The sequence below is a fragment of the Zalophus californianus genome, chromosome 16 (genome assembly GCF_009762305.2).
Source record: "Zalophus californianus isolate mZalCal1 chromosome 16, mZalCal1.pri.v2, whole genome shotgun sequence".
NCBI classification, from domain to species: Eukaryota; Metazoa; Chordata; class Mammalia; order Carnivora; family Otariidae; genus Zalophus; species Zalophus californianus.
Genome location: NC_045610.1, coordinates 25,452,655 through 25,469,036, shown reverse-complemented (window position 1 = coordinate 25,469,036; position 16,382 = coordinate 25,452,655). Strand labels below are relative to the sequence as shown.

Sequence of the window (16,382 nt, the reverse complement as noted above, 5' to 3'; positions counted from 1 at the left end):
GATACATACTTAGTTAAAATATGATACATTTTCCACAAGATATTTTTAACATTTATGTTATATATTTCAATCTTAAATTTAAGTGATATGTTTCTTCATTTAATACAATTTGCCCTCGGGGATCACTCCCACAATTGAGAGGAAAAGACAATTCTTGCTCAAACCACAAATGAGAAATAACTTGGTTTTATTCAACAAATGAGTAATTACATTGAATTAATGCCCTTATCTCTGCCCTGCCATAGTTTTTCCATGATTATAATGATAGAAAAAAATTAATTAATGTAATTATTCAGGTGAAAATTATGGGCTATGTGAAAATTACCAGGCTAATAATAAATAATACCTGGGGACAAAGTAAAAGCTTACCTCTAGCAGAAGACATGTTCAAAGGATACTTTCGATGGGTATAAATAAATTTAAACTAGGATAAGGTAGGTTAATAATAATAAAAACAATGCCAGCTAAATTTTGTGAGGCCTCACTATGTTTTTGGTATTGTTTTAGGCACCATTATCACCCCTCATTTCATTGATGAGCAAACTGAAGTTCTGGGGGTGATCCAAGCAGATTAAGTAACTTGCCCAATTAAGTGGCAAGTTGGGAGGGGCATGACATTTTATTTAGAGTCAGGCAGGTCTTTACAAAATGATATTTAAAGTGGGACTCAAGAGATAAAGAGGAGTTATCCCAGTAAAAAGAGGATTTCAGGCAGATGAAAAAGGATGTAACATGATTAAGGAGAAAAACAGTGTGGCTAAATGTTGGAGGGAAAAGGTAGGAGAACAGGTTGAAGCAGTAAAGTTGTGCTGGGTTATAATACTTTTAGACAGCACAATACAAGATGACGGTCTCATTAACGTTTAACATTTCTTCCAAAATATTTGAGTATCTTAAAAATGGAAGTAAACACATGGGAAAAGTATGATACAACAATCACAAACAGAAGAACCTAGAATTGGGCTGTGACCAAATAAGATTTTTTAAAAACTAAGAGTAACTGAATGGTTCTTAGATCTACTGTTACGAACCCAGTATTTGTGTAGCCCCCAAATTCCAATATTGAAAGTCTTAGAAACCCAGGCTCTATTTGGAGATGGGATCTTTAAGGAAGTAATTAAGTTTAAATAAGATGATAGGGTGAGACCCTGATCTGATATGATTAGTGTCCTTAGAAGAAGAGCCATCACAAACCCTTGTACACTACTGGTGGGAATGTAAATTGGTGCAAGCACTGTGGAAAACAATATGGAAGTTCCTCAAAAAAAATTAATAATAGAACACCCATATGACATATGCACCCCTATGTATAGTGCAGCATTATTTATAATAGCCAAGATATGGAAGCAAACTAAGTGTCCATCAATACATGAATGGATAAAGATGTTATATACACTTATATATAAAATAAGGAATATTACGGGCGCCTGGGTGGCTCAGTTGGTTGGGCGACTGCCTTCGGCTCAGGTCATGATCCTGGAGTCCCGGGATCGAGTCCCGCATCGGGCTCCCTGCTCAGCGGGGGGTCTGCTTCTCCCTCTGACCCTCTTCCCTCTCGTGCTCTCTCTCATTCTCTCTCTCTCTCAAATAAATAAATAAAATCTTTAAAAAAAATAAGGAATATTACTCAGCTATAAAAAAGAATGAGATTTTGCCATTTGTAGCACGGGTCTAGAGGGTTACTATGCTAAGTGAAATAAGTCAGAAAGAGAATTACCATACATCCCACTTAAATGTGGAATCTAAAAAAAATGAAACAAATGAACAAATAAACAGAAAACAGACTCTTAAATACAGAGAACAAACTGATGGTTGCCAGAGGGGAGGTGAGGGGAATGAGCAGAAGAGATAAAGGTTAAGAGGTACAAACCTCCAGTTATAAAATAAGTAAGTCAGGAAGATGAAAAATGCAGCATAAGGAATATAGCCAATAATATTGTAATAACATTGTATGGTGACAGATGGTAACTACACTTATCACAGTGAGCACTAAGTAAGGTATAGAATTGTCAAATCAAGATGTTACACACCTGCAACTAATATAACATTGTATGTCAATTATACTTCAATTTAAAAAAAAGAACAAAAATTAAAATTAAAATTAAATAAAAATTTAAAAAGAGAGAAAGAGACCACAGAACTAACTTTCTTTCTCTCTCTCCCTGCTCCCCTGCACCAAAGAAAAGCTATGTGAAGACACACTGAGAAGGGAAGGTGACTATTTGTTAGCCAGGAAGAAACACCTCACTAGAAATCAAATCAGCTGGAATCTTGTTTTTGGACTTCTAGCCTCCAGAACTGTGAGGAAAAAAAATTCCGTTGTTTAAGCCACCCAGTCTATGGTATTATGCTATGGCAACCCGAGCTAATACATGTACACAGGTTACTGTCTACATCTAGTGGTCCTCGAGAACATTTTACCTGCTCCAATAACCAGCAAAGAGGATTTCGGGTTGAATGTGTGAAATCAAAAGACTGTTGCTGTTACCCTATAACAAAAACAAAACTGATAAAAAACAAAACCAAAGTTCTTTAAAAATCTACTTGTAAGTTCAATACAAAAAACATAAAGAAAATTAGTTTCTCTTACATCAGGCAGAACAGCAGAAGGAAAAAAAATCCACAATATGTGAGGGTAAGAAGAACTCAGCAACCTTTTCAAAAACTTGCAATGGCTCTATTGAGCTGACACCACAAATTAGAATGCTGCCCCCAAAAAGTGCAACTCTGTACCCAACTAATTGAGAGGATCAAGATTAATAATGCTAAATGGGACACCTGCGTGGCTGTCATTTAAGCATCTGCCTTCGGCTCAGGTCATGATTTCAGGGTCCTGGGATTGAGCCCCACGTCAGGCTCTGTGCTCAATGGTGGGGTCTGCCTCTCCTCTCTCTCTCTCTCTCTCTGTGCACATGGTCTCTCTCTCTCTCTCAAATAAATAAATCTTTTTAAAAAGATTAATAATGCTAAAAGCTGTGAACAAAGAAAGAGAGCTGACAGTTGCTAGCAATTAAATAGACAACTGTCAAACTAATCTATCCTATCTAGTTGAAACGTTCCTGAAAATTATGGGCAAAATATAGATATCTCCATACAGAAAAAAGCTAAAAAGTCATCTTCATCAGAGAATCCAGAAATATCCCACAGAAGTATGTTACTTTAATGAGAAAAGTGCAAAAGAAATTCAATGGAGAAAGAATGGGATTTTGAAAAAATGATGAAGTATCAACTGTATATCCATAGCCAAAAAACAAAAGCAGAAACAAAAAACAGATGAACCATGACCTAATCCAACACATTATACAAAAACTAACACAAAATGGGGGACCTGGATGGCACAGTCGTTTAAGTGTTCAACTCCTGACTTTGGCTCAGGTCATGATCTAAGGGTCATGAGATCAAGGCCTGCATCGGGCCCTGAGCTGGGCATGGAGCCTGCTTAAGATTCTCTCTCCCTCTTCCTCTGCCCCACCCCCAAAAAATAACACAAAATGATAAATTTAAATATAAAATGTAAAACAAGAAAACTATTAGAAAATCACACAGGAGAAAAATCTTCAGGTCCCAGATTGGTGCACATTTTTTAGGCATGAACACGAAAACCCAACTAATTTTTTTTTATTGATTTGACAAAAAATAAATAATTTTGCTCAGCAAAAGACCCTGCTAAAAAGATAAAAACACAAACTCCTCACTGGGAAAAAATATCTCCAAATCACCACTATTACCCATATCCAACAGTATTTATAAAATAAAAAATGGTGAGAATAGCAAATAACAGCAAGGATGCAGAGAAAGCATGTCTAGAGGATTAAAGGAAAGTATGAGAACTATGTCTCACCAAGTAGAGGATATCAATAAAGAGATAATATTATAAAAAAGAAACAAAGAGAAATTCTGGAATTCAAAAGTACAATAACTTCAATAGAGGGGCTCACATAGCAAATTTGAACCTGGCAGAAGAAATCAACTGAAATTATCTAGTTTGAGAAAAAAGAATGAAGAAAAATGAACAGAGCCCCTGAGACCTATAAGACACCATCAAGAGGGGCGCCTGGGTGGCTCAGTTGGTTAGGCAACTGCCTTCAGCTCAGGTCATGATCCTGGAGTCCCGGGATCGAGTCCCGCATCGGGCTCCCCGCTTGGCAAGGGGCCTGCTTCTCCCTCTAACCCTCCCCGCTCTCATGTACTCTCTCTCTCTCTCTCTCTCATTCTCACTCTCTCAAAATAAATAAATAAATCTTTAAAAAAAAAAAAAAGACACCATCAAGAAGATTAATCGATGAGTAGCAAAGAAGGAAAAAGAGGCAGAAAAAATGTTCAAAGAAATAATAACTGAGAAGTCCCAAATACGATGAAAAACATTTAGGCAATGAAACTATTCGGTAGGATACTACAAAGGTAGGTATTTGTCAATTTTAATTTGTCAAGACACAGAGAATGTGTGAACACCAAGAGTGAACCCTATGGTAAACGACAGACTTCGGTCAATATACGTTCATCATCTGTAACCTTACTCCCACTGTGGTGTGGAATGTCAATAGTATGAGCAGTCTGGGGTGAGGGCAGGATTATATGAGAGTTCTCTGTACTTCCCAATTTTGCTGTGAACCTGAAACTGCTCAAAAAAATAAAGTTCATTAATTTAAAAAAAAAAGCTCTCTAGAAAACGTTACTCATTGTGTATTTAAATCATTAAAAGCAAGAAATTTACACCACCCAAAGTGAAATCTGTCCAGATTTAAGCACTGGAGGTCTCTCTGGTACTTCCAACCAAATCATAAATGTTGCCACTAAAATATTTGTTTTAATTCAGGACTCACAGCCACAGCTAATAAACAAGAATGGGAAGGAGAAATTGAAAAACAAACTGCGTGCAGCTGCTGAACTACAAGTTTCACAACACTATTTAATGGCAGCCCTTAATTTCTTTGCTGAATAGGCCCCATACAAGACCAAATGGACCATGGACCAAATGATCATGCAGTCAAACAACCTACATTTTCTCCGTAGGAGAAATGGAGTGTTATTTCATTGTGTACATTTTACATTGCTTCTAAAACAACAGGTCTGGTTTCTTCTCGAATTCTGATGTATGTCCAGGATATTTTAATAATTCTGTCATCCAAAAATATGCCTTTCCAAAAAAAATAAAAGACACTAAGAAATTTATTTACATTCATAAGTATAACAGGGATATGTTCAGGTAAAGTTGTTAGAGAAAGATCAGGTTCAAAAACAAAAATACACCATCAACATTTTTGTTACGTTTTGTTTTGCTTTTTTTTAATGAACTTCCCTAAACTTGTAAAAAGTATTCTAACAAGCACTATTGTTATTATTGGCCACACCATATACCCCATGGAAAAGCCTTTAACCAAGTAAAAGAATTATTAAAGGAGCAAAACTGTTAAAACTCACTGATAGAAATAAATTTAGAAGCACGTATGGATACATGTAAAGAAAAACTGGAAGGTGTTACTAGAGGATCTACAAGTTATATTTTGAAAAGGCCCAATTAAGTAAAAAAAACTGTAAGTACTGTGTTAAGGCCCACTTAAATTACATACCTTTCCACAAAATACCAATTGATAAAAGTTCAGAAGCTAATAAAACTAATTCAACCAGAGAACAGAAAACTGTCTCATGTTATAACATAAGTAAATTTATTGGAGGATTTAAAGATCAATAGAAAATACATCATTTGATCTCCCAAAAATATTTTTTAAAACTGTAACATAAGTAACTAAAGGGGAAAATAACAACCACTAAGGTATCCATGCATTTACAAATGGCAATGCAGCCTCTTGCTTCAAACATGTCGTATGTATGTAGGTATATATGTCTCAATCTGAGAGGGTTAAGATAAAACAAGAAATGTAATACAGAAACTATACAAGCAAAATAAAATGTCACAATCACAGGAGCTGGATAATCATTAGCAGCCACAGCTGAATCCAATATCATTATATAAGAAACTCAGTCACCAGTTTAAAAAAAAAAAAAGTTGAGGCTTTCAAATCAGTGAGAATTGAATCTTTTATAGACACACTCACTTATACTCAAGCCATAACAGTCATATTCTGAGTAGCAAAAATACTCAGAGCTGAACAGTAAATAACTAAGATGAATTGCAAGCAGTTGCATGAAATCTCCACCATCTTCTATGAAAGATTTTGCAAACCAATTTTGTGAGTGGTTGCTGAGTTATGAACCCTCCATTTAATTCAAATATTTAAACAGGTACAAAGCATTTATAAAATGTTGCAGAAATGATGACACATTGAAAAATATATCTGCCACATAATAAACGGATGAGTCCACTGTATAGACTCTGTTCCACAATCTATGTCAAATGTGCCATATTTTTCTTGCCTCATTCATTCAACTAATATTTATTTATATACCAGACACAGAATCATTATTCCCTAGCTAACCATCTTTTAGGTTACAGATTAGAACTGACTTCCTTTGAAGAACGTTCCCCAGTAGTCGAAACCAAATTAATATTCATCTCCTGGCATCTGTCCTTACTCTACAAAGGATTTTCCTTCCTTGTTTTAAGTCTCTATCACATCCACAGATTCCATGAGTAGGGAATGTCACTTGTTAACTCAATCACCAAGCCTGAGCCAGGCAATGTGAATGGCATCTCCAGTGAGAGTGCTAGCTTCCAATGTGTTTAGCCAGGTGAAATCACACCAAACATAAACCTTTGGATAACAGGCTCTTAAACATTCTAGCGCCATGAACCTTTTTAGCAACATGGTGAAGCCTAGGAACATCTTTCTCAGAATAATATATTTTTAAGACAAAGTAAAATACTTGTGATTTTAAAAACTGACATGCAGAATATGTGCTTTTTGTCATATATTAAAATATAGGGTCTACCATAATTTTGAACCATAAGCAATATTGAAAGAATTATATAAATAAGATAGAAATGATATGAAAACATCTGTTATTTTTATTGCTCATAAACTCATCAGTACAACTAGTATTCCATTGGTTTATTTTACATATTCATAAGTGAAGGAAATTTTCATCAGAGATTAGAAAAAATAAAGATGTAGTTTTTTCCTAAGTCCACATACTCTCTGAATTCTATCCATGGACTTCCCAGATCTTAGATAGAAGTTAAGAAGCCTCATTTGAGATTCAAGAAAAAAAATAAAAGAGATCTTAAAACTCATAAAACAGTTCTCACAAAATGATCTTCCCTTCAAGAAATTACAACAGTCAATGTAAGATTGACTTAAGAATACAACAGCAGAAGAATGTCAATTTATATGTTTTAAAGAGGTTATATACACACCAAAGGAATGATCTATAAAAGAAATAACTGATAAGCTGGACTTCATTAAAATTAAATAATTCTGATCTTCAAAAACACTTTCAAGAGAATAAGAAGACAAATTAAAGACTGCAAGAAAATATTTACAAAACACATATCTAATACAAGACTGTTATCCAAAATATACAAAGAACTCTTAAAAGTCAACAATTAAAAAATGAATCACCCAATTAAAAATGGACAAAAGATCTGAACAGACACCTCATCAAAGAAGATACACAAATGGCAAATAAACTATGGTATGTCCACACAATGGAATATTATTCAGCACTAAAACGAAATGAGCAATCAAGGCGTGAAAAGACATGGAGGAGATTTAAATGCATATTAGTAAAGGAAGGAAGCCAATCTGAAATAACCATATACAGTAAGATTCCAACTATGTGACATTCTGGAAAAACTGAAACTATGGAAACAGTAAAAGGATCACTGGTTGTGAAAGGTTGAGGGAGGGAGGGATGAACAAGAGCAAAGGGGATTCTAAGGGCAGTGAAACTGTTCTGTATAGTACTATAATGGTGGATACATGCCATTATATATTTGTCAAAACTGACAGAATGTAGAACACCAAGAGTGAACCCTAATGTAAAGCGGAACCCAGAGGTTAGGTAAGGAAACAAGTATTTAAAGAAATGATTATCCCAAGATAAATTATATCATAGAGTTATACAACTAGTGCGTTAGGAACACAAAAAAAGTAGGTGTAAATATAAAAATTATTAATCTTACCATAAAAACACAAATTTGGGGATTCAAATAGAAATAAAATAAAAAATGTACATCAAAATTATGAAATCATAGAAAACTGGTTTTCCAGAACTCACTGTTAGACAATGAAAGAAATAACTAAAACATTCCTTAGGTTATATAGGATGTTCTTATTTTAATGGAAAGCCACAGGCAGGAAAAAAATACAGCTTCCAATGTCTGAAACATTCTGACTATGGTAATATGAAATATACATTAATACAAAGGAGATTTGACATAACAGATGGACTATCAAAATGAGTCATACTGGTTACTCCAAGTGGAGTGCTGTAAGTGACATAACTTCCAGATTGTTTCTTCAAATTTAACTTAATTCCCATAACATTCAGAGCATTTCCATAAATCTTTGTCTTCATTAATTAAATCAATCCTACTGATCAACAATCACTGCAAAATCTTCCTCTCTATCAAAAATGACTAATTAAGATATTAGAAGGGAGATTATTCAAAATACTCTATATTATCCTCTTACCATCATTCTTTATTTGAAAAGATGAAAAGGGAAAAAAGATGGGTCTTTCCATCAATTTTAACTAATAGGATCATTTCTGCAGAATAAGATAAAAATGACAATCTCTTTAGATCCATCAACCAAAGGGATAAGATCAGAAAAGATTGTAAGTTTATGAAGATTATTTCAGCTCTGAAAGCAAAAGAGCAATTTTATCTTTTACTTAAAAACAAAGTATTTTAAAAATAGCTCCACTAGAGTGGAATTATACCACTCTAAGTATTAAATCAATTCCTAACCATGAAAATCAGTAAAGAGAAAGAATTAAACGTGTATCTTGCCCTTTACATACACGAGAACTATGGTTCATTCCTGGTTGATGAGAAAAAACTCTTTTTAATAGAAGAACAGCAGTTAATCATGCAGAAAACATGACAGAATTAGAAAAACCACCATTCTACAGCCTTCCACGTAACAACACTATTAAATAAAAAGTTGTTTCAGAAATGAAGCCAAAATAACACTCTACAGATTACTTGCTAATCTCCACAAGAAAAACCTATCTCCAAAATGTAGATATTTTGATGGGCTACTAACATATCCATGTGATCAAACACAGTATCATATTACATTATTTTGCAGGACACATTTTTGAGATAATTGGTAAATTTTAGATTATGGCTTGGATATTAGATAATATGATGTGTTAACTTTCTGAACTACACTATCTGCTTACATGGGAAAAGGTCCTTATTCTTAGGAAATGTATGATTAATTTGTAGTCTGGTGAAATGTCATCAAATATGTAACTTAAATTCAAATGATTCAACAAAATACAACATGCCTGTGTATATATATTACACATACACGGCTGTACAAGTATATTTATATATACATACGTATACATATATATTTATTTATTATACATATGAAATGTGAACACCTATTTATTCACAGGTCATTATTATATTATCTTTTAAATCTATTTTTTATCATTTTGATATATTTTTATTTTTTTTATGTTATGCTAATCACCATACATTACATCATTAGTTTTTGATGCAGTGTTCCATGATTCATGGCTTGTGTACAACACCCAGTACTATCTTTTAAATCTATTTTTATGTTTGAAACCTTACATAACAAAAAGTTTGGAAAGAAAATGAAAAGTAGTAGGGCATTCCATATACTATAACATCTCTCCTTATCAAATGCCTTAAGAACAAGCAGAAAAACAGAAACTACCACCAAAAAACAGGGAAAAATACAAATAGTTTATAATATGTTACAAAATGAAAAGGAAACTTGAAGTTACAAAGAAAGTGCCACTTACATACATTAATATGTAGTCTGGAATATTGAAATTCTTGGCTTAATTATGATACAGAAATTAACGTAACTCAACAGCATTGTTTACCACCTTCTTGAGAGCAAAACTAATACTTAGAGGATTTCTAAATTTTTATTTTAAATTCATTCATTCAAGAACCACTTACTGAACACTACTTACTTTTTTGATATACACTGACCCATATAAGAAAAGTCAGATTCCATATTTCATATTTTCCATTTCTAAAAAAAAAATTGGTTGAAAAATCCATGATATAAATGGCAAAAAAAAAAATTTTTTTTAAAAGAACATACCACTTGTATTAAACGCCATACAGCATACTGGTTTTTCATGAGCAGGAAAGTGGGCCACAATACCATCACTGTCAGAATCCTCGCTCACAAGCACCTTTACAGAAAGAAAGAAGGCAAATGGAAGTTAAGCTTTACTCACCAATCACTGAGCCTGAAGATATACACAACTACCCCACGACACCCCTGACCAAATAACATGCTTCCACTATATTGGAAGATTATTCTTGTCACTATAAGGTGAGAAGGCCACTTTAGGACTGAGGAAAAGATATATGCCCCAGCAGATCAATCATAGAAACTCTAGAAACAGTTGACTGGCTTTACTGTAAATGACAGAGACAATAATTTCTTGAAGTAGAGGTTCAGAAGAAAACAAAAAGCATAAAGTCAGCCATGGAGAGCTTCATCCAAAGAACATACAGTTCTCATTGTGTTATGGCCTGCTGGAAAATGCTTGCTCATGACTAGATCATTATCAGGCCATGATATTCAGACATAAATAATTTAATCTAGAAATATTTTTTAAGATTTTATTTGTGAGAGAGAGAGCACGCGTGCGCGCAGCACAAGCGATGGCAGTGGCAGGCAGAGAGAGAAAGAGGATCCCTGCTGAGCAAGGAGCCTGATGCGGGACTTGATCCCAGGACCCTGAGCTGGAGGCAGATGCTTAACTGACTGAGCCACCCAGGCGCCCCTAAATAATCTAAAGTACACCAGGAACTAATCCTACACCGGCAGCATTAATTTTCCTTTTAGTGTTAAAAGTTTTACAAAGGTATGATTCACATACCATTAAAGTTGCCTATTTTATGTTTATAATTCAATGATTTTATACAATACTATAACCATTACAACAATCCATTATACAGAAATGTCTAATTTGTCATCCTTTCCTATCTTAATGCTTTAATTTTCTTGCCTTATTGCTCTGACTCAAACCAGCAATTCAGTGAAGCCACAGATTTATCAATTTTTTGTGCACAGATCATTGTTGCCATCTTAACAATATCTGAGTGTTCAGTTCAGTATATTAAGTACATTCAGACTGTTGTGTAACAGATTTCTAGAACTTTTTCATCTGCAACACTGAAACTCTATACCCACCAAACTCTATACCCACCCAACTCTATTCTTTCTCCTCCCTTCCTAGCCCTTGGTAACCATCTTTCTATTTTGTTTCTATGATTTTGAGTATTTTAGAGAGTCAAAATAATGGAAAGAATAGAGTATTTGCGCTTTTGTTACTGGCTTATTTCCCTTAGCAAAATGTCCTCAAGGTCTGTCCATGCTGTAACATGTCATGAGATTTCCTTCCATTTTAAGGCTGTATAATATTATTATATAGTATGTATATATCACATTTTTCTTTATCCATTCACCCTGAGATAGATATATGGATTGCTTTCACATCCTGGTTACCATGAACATGCTGCAATGAACGTGGGTGTGTAAATATCTCTTGGAGATGCTGCCCTGAATTCTTTTGCATATTAACCCAGAAGCCAGATTGCTGGATCATATGATAATTCTATTTTTAACTTTTTGAGGATCAATTTTGTTGATCTTTGCAAAGAACCAATTTTGAATTTTCCCCAATATTGCACTGTTTGCTTTTTTTTTTTTTTTTTACTTCTGTTCGTATCTTTAGTATTTACTTCATTTGTTTTGCTTGGTAATAATTTGCTCTTTTTCAGATAAGAAAAAGGGAAAAGCAAAGACTATTAGTTTCAGACCATTTTTCTTTTCTACTGTAAGCATTTAAAGCTAAGAATTTCCCTCTATGCAAGAGAATAGCTGCACTTATAAATTCTGATATGTTCACTTTTTATTTTCATTCCATTCAAAATATTTTCTAATTTCCTAGAGATTCCTTCTCTGACCCATGAGTTATTTATAGGTAGGTGTGTTGTTTTATTTCCAAATATTGGGAGATTTCCATAATTTCATTCTATTATTGATTTCCATAGTTCACAGGGAACATACTTTGCATGATTTTAATTGTTTTAAAGCTATTTAGGTTTGTTTTTCGTCCAACCATAAGGTCTATCTTGGAAAACATTCCAGATGTTCTTGAAAAGAATACAAATTCTACAGGTTTGGGGAGGGAGTGTTACACTATGCTGGTTGATAGGGTTAATCAAGTCTTATATATCTTCACAAATTTTGTCTAGTTTTTCCTATCAATTATTGAGAGCAAAGTATTTAAATCTCAAGCTGTAAATGATAGCTATAATTTCTCCTTTTAATCTGCTGGATTTTGCTCAATGTTTGTTGGGCTATGCTGTAGGTGTTTACACATTAATATTTGTTTTATCTACCTATTACACTGGCCCTCTTTTTATTATGAAATATCTTTCTCTCTGGCACTATTTCTTGACTAAGGTATTTTGTCTGATATTAATATAGCCACTCTCGTCCTATTACGGTTATTGTTTGCATGGTACATTTCTCCAATCCTTTTATTTCAACCAATTATATCTTCAAATCTGAATGATTCTGGTCTGATAATCACTGTTTTTTAACTTGAATCCATTTATAGTTAATATAATTATGCACATAATTGGATTTAGGTCTGCCATTTTGCTATTTATTTTGTCTCAAGTGTTTATTGTACTTCTGATCCTCTTTTTTGTGTTAATTATTTTTAATGTCACCATTTTAATTCCTCTGTTGATTTTTTGGAGTAATTTTTTAGTGGTTGCATAGGTTACAAGGTGCTACATGGATTACAAGATTGTCCATTAGTTACAAACTTAATTGCAATAAATTATAGCTCCTTGCTCCAATATAGCTGTATTTCCTCCCCATTCCTTTATGCTACTGTTGTCATATGTATTATCAACTGAGAAACAGGTTATAATTATTCCCTAAAACAACTGTCAACTTTTTTTAAAAAAAATTAATGGAAGAGAAAGATAAATATTTATATATTTCATTTCTTCAAATGTCCTTCTGACCCTTTATCACCTCTCTTTCTGAGATCCCAATTACACACATGTTGGTACCCTTGATATTGTTCCAAAGGTTTTGAGGCTCTATTTATATTTCACCAACATTTTTCCTCTCTGTTCTTCAAATTGGCCCCAAACTGAACTGAAATCTCAGGCTAGCCGAGCTACACATTATCCCTTACTCATCACCTACCAAGTTTACTACTTTTAATGGAAATATTTTTGGGCTTGGGTTTTAACATACTACTCCAAATCAAGTAAATCTCCTGCCTAAAAGAGAAATAGCTTGTTCATCTGGTCCACTTAACTCTGGTAAAACTATCACACTCACCAAACTCCAGGCAGATGTGAATAAGAGCAGCCTCAGGCAAAAAGGCCATTTTCTCCTTTTACTGTTATCAAAACTCTAGAATCTTTACATGTTTATCATTTCATTCTTAGTTTTTGGTCAATATCCAGAGTCCCCAAATAGTAATTTTTGAAAATTCTTTCAAGTAATGTACTTATTTTCTAGGGAGAAGATTTGCTTACCTCTTCACCATAACTAATAGTCATTCCCCAATCATCAGTAAATTTATACATTGAAATCACCCATTTAATAAATTTTAATAATGTATAAATTTAATGCTCAGTAAGTTTATACAACTGTATAACCATTACCACATTCTAGATATAGAATTCTTCCATCACCCAAAAAATGTCTTCATATTAACCCTATGGTAGATCTCTAACCTTAAGCCCCAGGCAAACCCTATGTATATTTTATCTTTTTTGCCTTTTCTAAAATTTTGAAAATTTTTCATGTAAATAGAATCATGCAGGGACACCTAGGTGGCTCAGTCAGTTAAGCGTCTGCCTTCGACTCAGGTCATCATCCCAGGGTCCTGGGATCGAGTCCCACATCTGGCTCCTTCCTCAGCGGGAAGCCTGCTTCTCCCTCTGCCTGCCACTCCCCGTGCTTGTGCTCTCTTTCTCTGACAAATAAATAAATGAGATCTTTAAGAAAAAAAGAATCATGCAATTTGCCTTCTATTTTCTTTCTCTTATATAATTTTTATAGTCCAACCATGTTGTTTCAGGTATCATACATTTCTTTATATTGCTGAGTTGTATTCCACTGTATGGAGGTATCTCACAACATGTGGGTTCACCCACCAATTCTTGGCAATTTGGATTATTTCTAGTTGATTACTATTATGCATAGTCTGTTATGAATATCTATGTATACATATTTTTGTGAACATGTTTTTATTTCTCTTGGGGAGAGACCTAGAAGTGAATTTGCTCAGTGATACGATAAACATATGCTGAACTTTTAAAGAAACTAACAGTTTTCCAAAATAGTTACATCCTTTTATATTTCCACGAGTAAAGTATGAGGTTTCCAATTTCTCCACATCCTTTCCAACACTTTGTATTTACTCTCTTTAATTATGGGCAATCTACCAGAGGCAGAAATCAGAATGATGGTCACCAGGGACCGTGGGGCAGGGGGTTGGGGAGTTACAGTATAATGAATCCAGATGATAAAAAAAGTTCTAGAATGGAGAATAGTGACTGTTGTATAGTACGGTGAATATACTTATGCCACTGAATTGTAAACTTAAAAATGGCTAAATGTCAAATTTTATGTTATGCATATTTTACCACAACTGGCGGAAAAAAATGCATTGTAAGTTATTTTTCTAACCTTTCTTTTTAGTTGTTCGATTGACTTTCTTTTTTTTTAATTATTAACATATAATGTATTATTTGTTTCAGGGATACAGATTCTGTGATTCATCAGTCTTATACATATTAAGTGAGAAAAATAAGAAAAGGAAAAGAAGTCTTATAGGAGTAGTCTCCAGGAAAGTGTGTTAAATCAAGTTTGTTAAATATACTAAGGGTTTACTCTGGGATATATGGTATATTCACATAATTGTAGAACCATCACGACAACCAAATCTAGAACATTTTCATCACCAAAAGAAACCCCATAATCATTAACAGTTTCCCCACATTTCCCCATTTCTTCCAAACTCCCAGCCCTGGGCAACTATAGTCTATTTTCTCTTTCTATTGATTTGCTTCTTCTGGACATTTCATATAAATGGAATCGTACAACATATACTCTTTTGTGACTGGCTTCTTTCACAAAGCATATTATTTTCAAGACTTATCCACATTGGAACATGCTTTTTATTGCAGAAGAATATCACATTGCATGTATATGCCACATTTTATTTATCCATCTACCAATCAGTTGATGTACATTAGGGTTGCTCCTACTTTTTAGCCATTACAAATAATGCTGCTATGAACATTCATGGACATGTATTTTCATTTCTTTTGGGTATATCTGGAAGACAAATTGCTAAATCATATGGTAACTCTTTTCCAAAGCACCTACACAAATTTACATTCCCACCAACAACATATGAGGGCTCTCATTTCTGCTTATTGGCCCTTGCCACAAACAGAGCTCTCCCAGCTTCTCCCGGCCAACAGCAGGGACCCATTGGGACCCGTGGATTCCGGGCCCCAACAGGCTTCAGAATAAAGTGGAGCCCAGGCCAAGATATGGCCCCTTCTACCTCTGGCCTTTGGGTTTATTTCCCAGTTTGGTGGGGGCAAAGAGGAGGGAAGTGGAAATGGTTGTGTGGGTGCAGAACAGTTATAAGTGTATCCATTGTTTACCTTCCTAATCACATGGCTCACTAGGGGCTGTGGCTGGGCCACTGCTGCCCAGCATCACAGGAGAGTACTACACATGTATCACTGAACTGGGGAAAATTCAAAATTCAAAGTACAGTTTCTACTGAATTTATATCACTTTCACATCATCGTAAAGTTGAAAAGTCATTAAGTCAAGATATTTTAAGTCAGGGAAAATTTGTATGTTTTATTTTTTTCTGTGAAATATTTGTCTTTTCCCCATTTCACTGTTTTAACTCAATTTTACAAGATTCCCTTTCCTTACATATATTATAACCCTATATATCTTCCTCTCCAACATAATTAGTAGTTAGTACTCTATTTAATGGTATCAATATAGAAGCTGTCTAGTAAAAAGGCACATTAATCTCAGGGCACAGCAAAGCCTCATACCACTGTGTAAGATTCTTTGTATCTTCTCTTTATGAGCTTCACAAATACAACAACCAGATACTTTTGGAAGGATTCTCTCCATTGCATTATCACCTTACCTAAAACATCAAATTAGTAATAGAAA

General features: G+C 34.2%; 1 protein-coding gene across 1 annotated transcript in view; it reads right to left on the bottom strand.

Annotated features, from left to right (window-relative positions):
* The window catches only part of BCAS3 (BCAS3 microtubule associated cell migration factor), a 598,955-nt gene that overhangs the window by 401,235 nt on the left and 181,338 nt on the right, over positions 1-16,382 (bottom strand). The window contains 1 exon segment of the mRNA XM_027625284.2: positions 10,218-10,311. Within this exon segment, the coding sequence (XP_027481085.2) occupies positions 10,218-10,311 (94 nt within the window).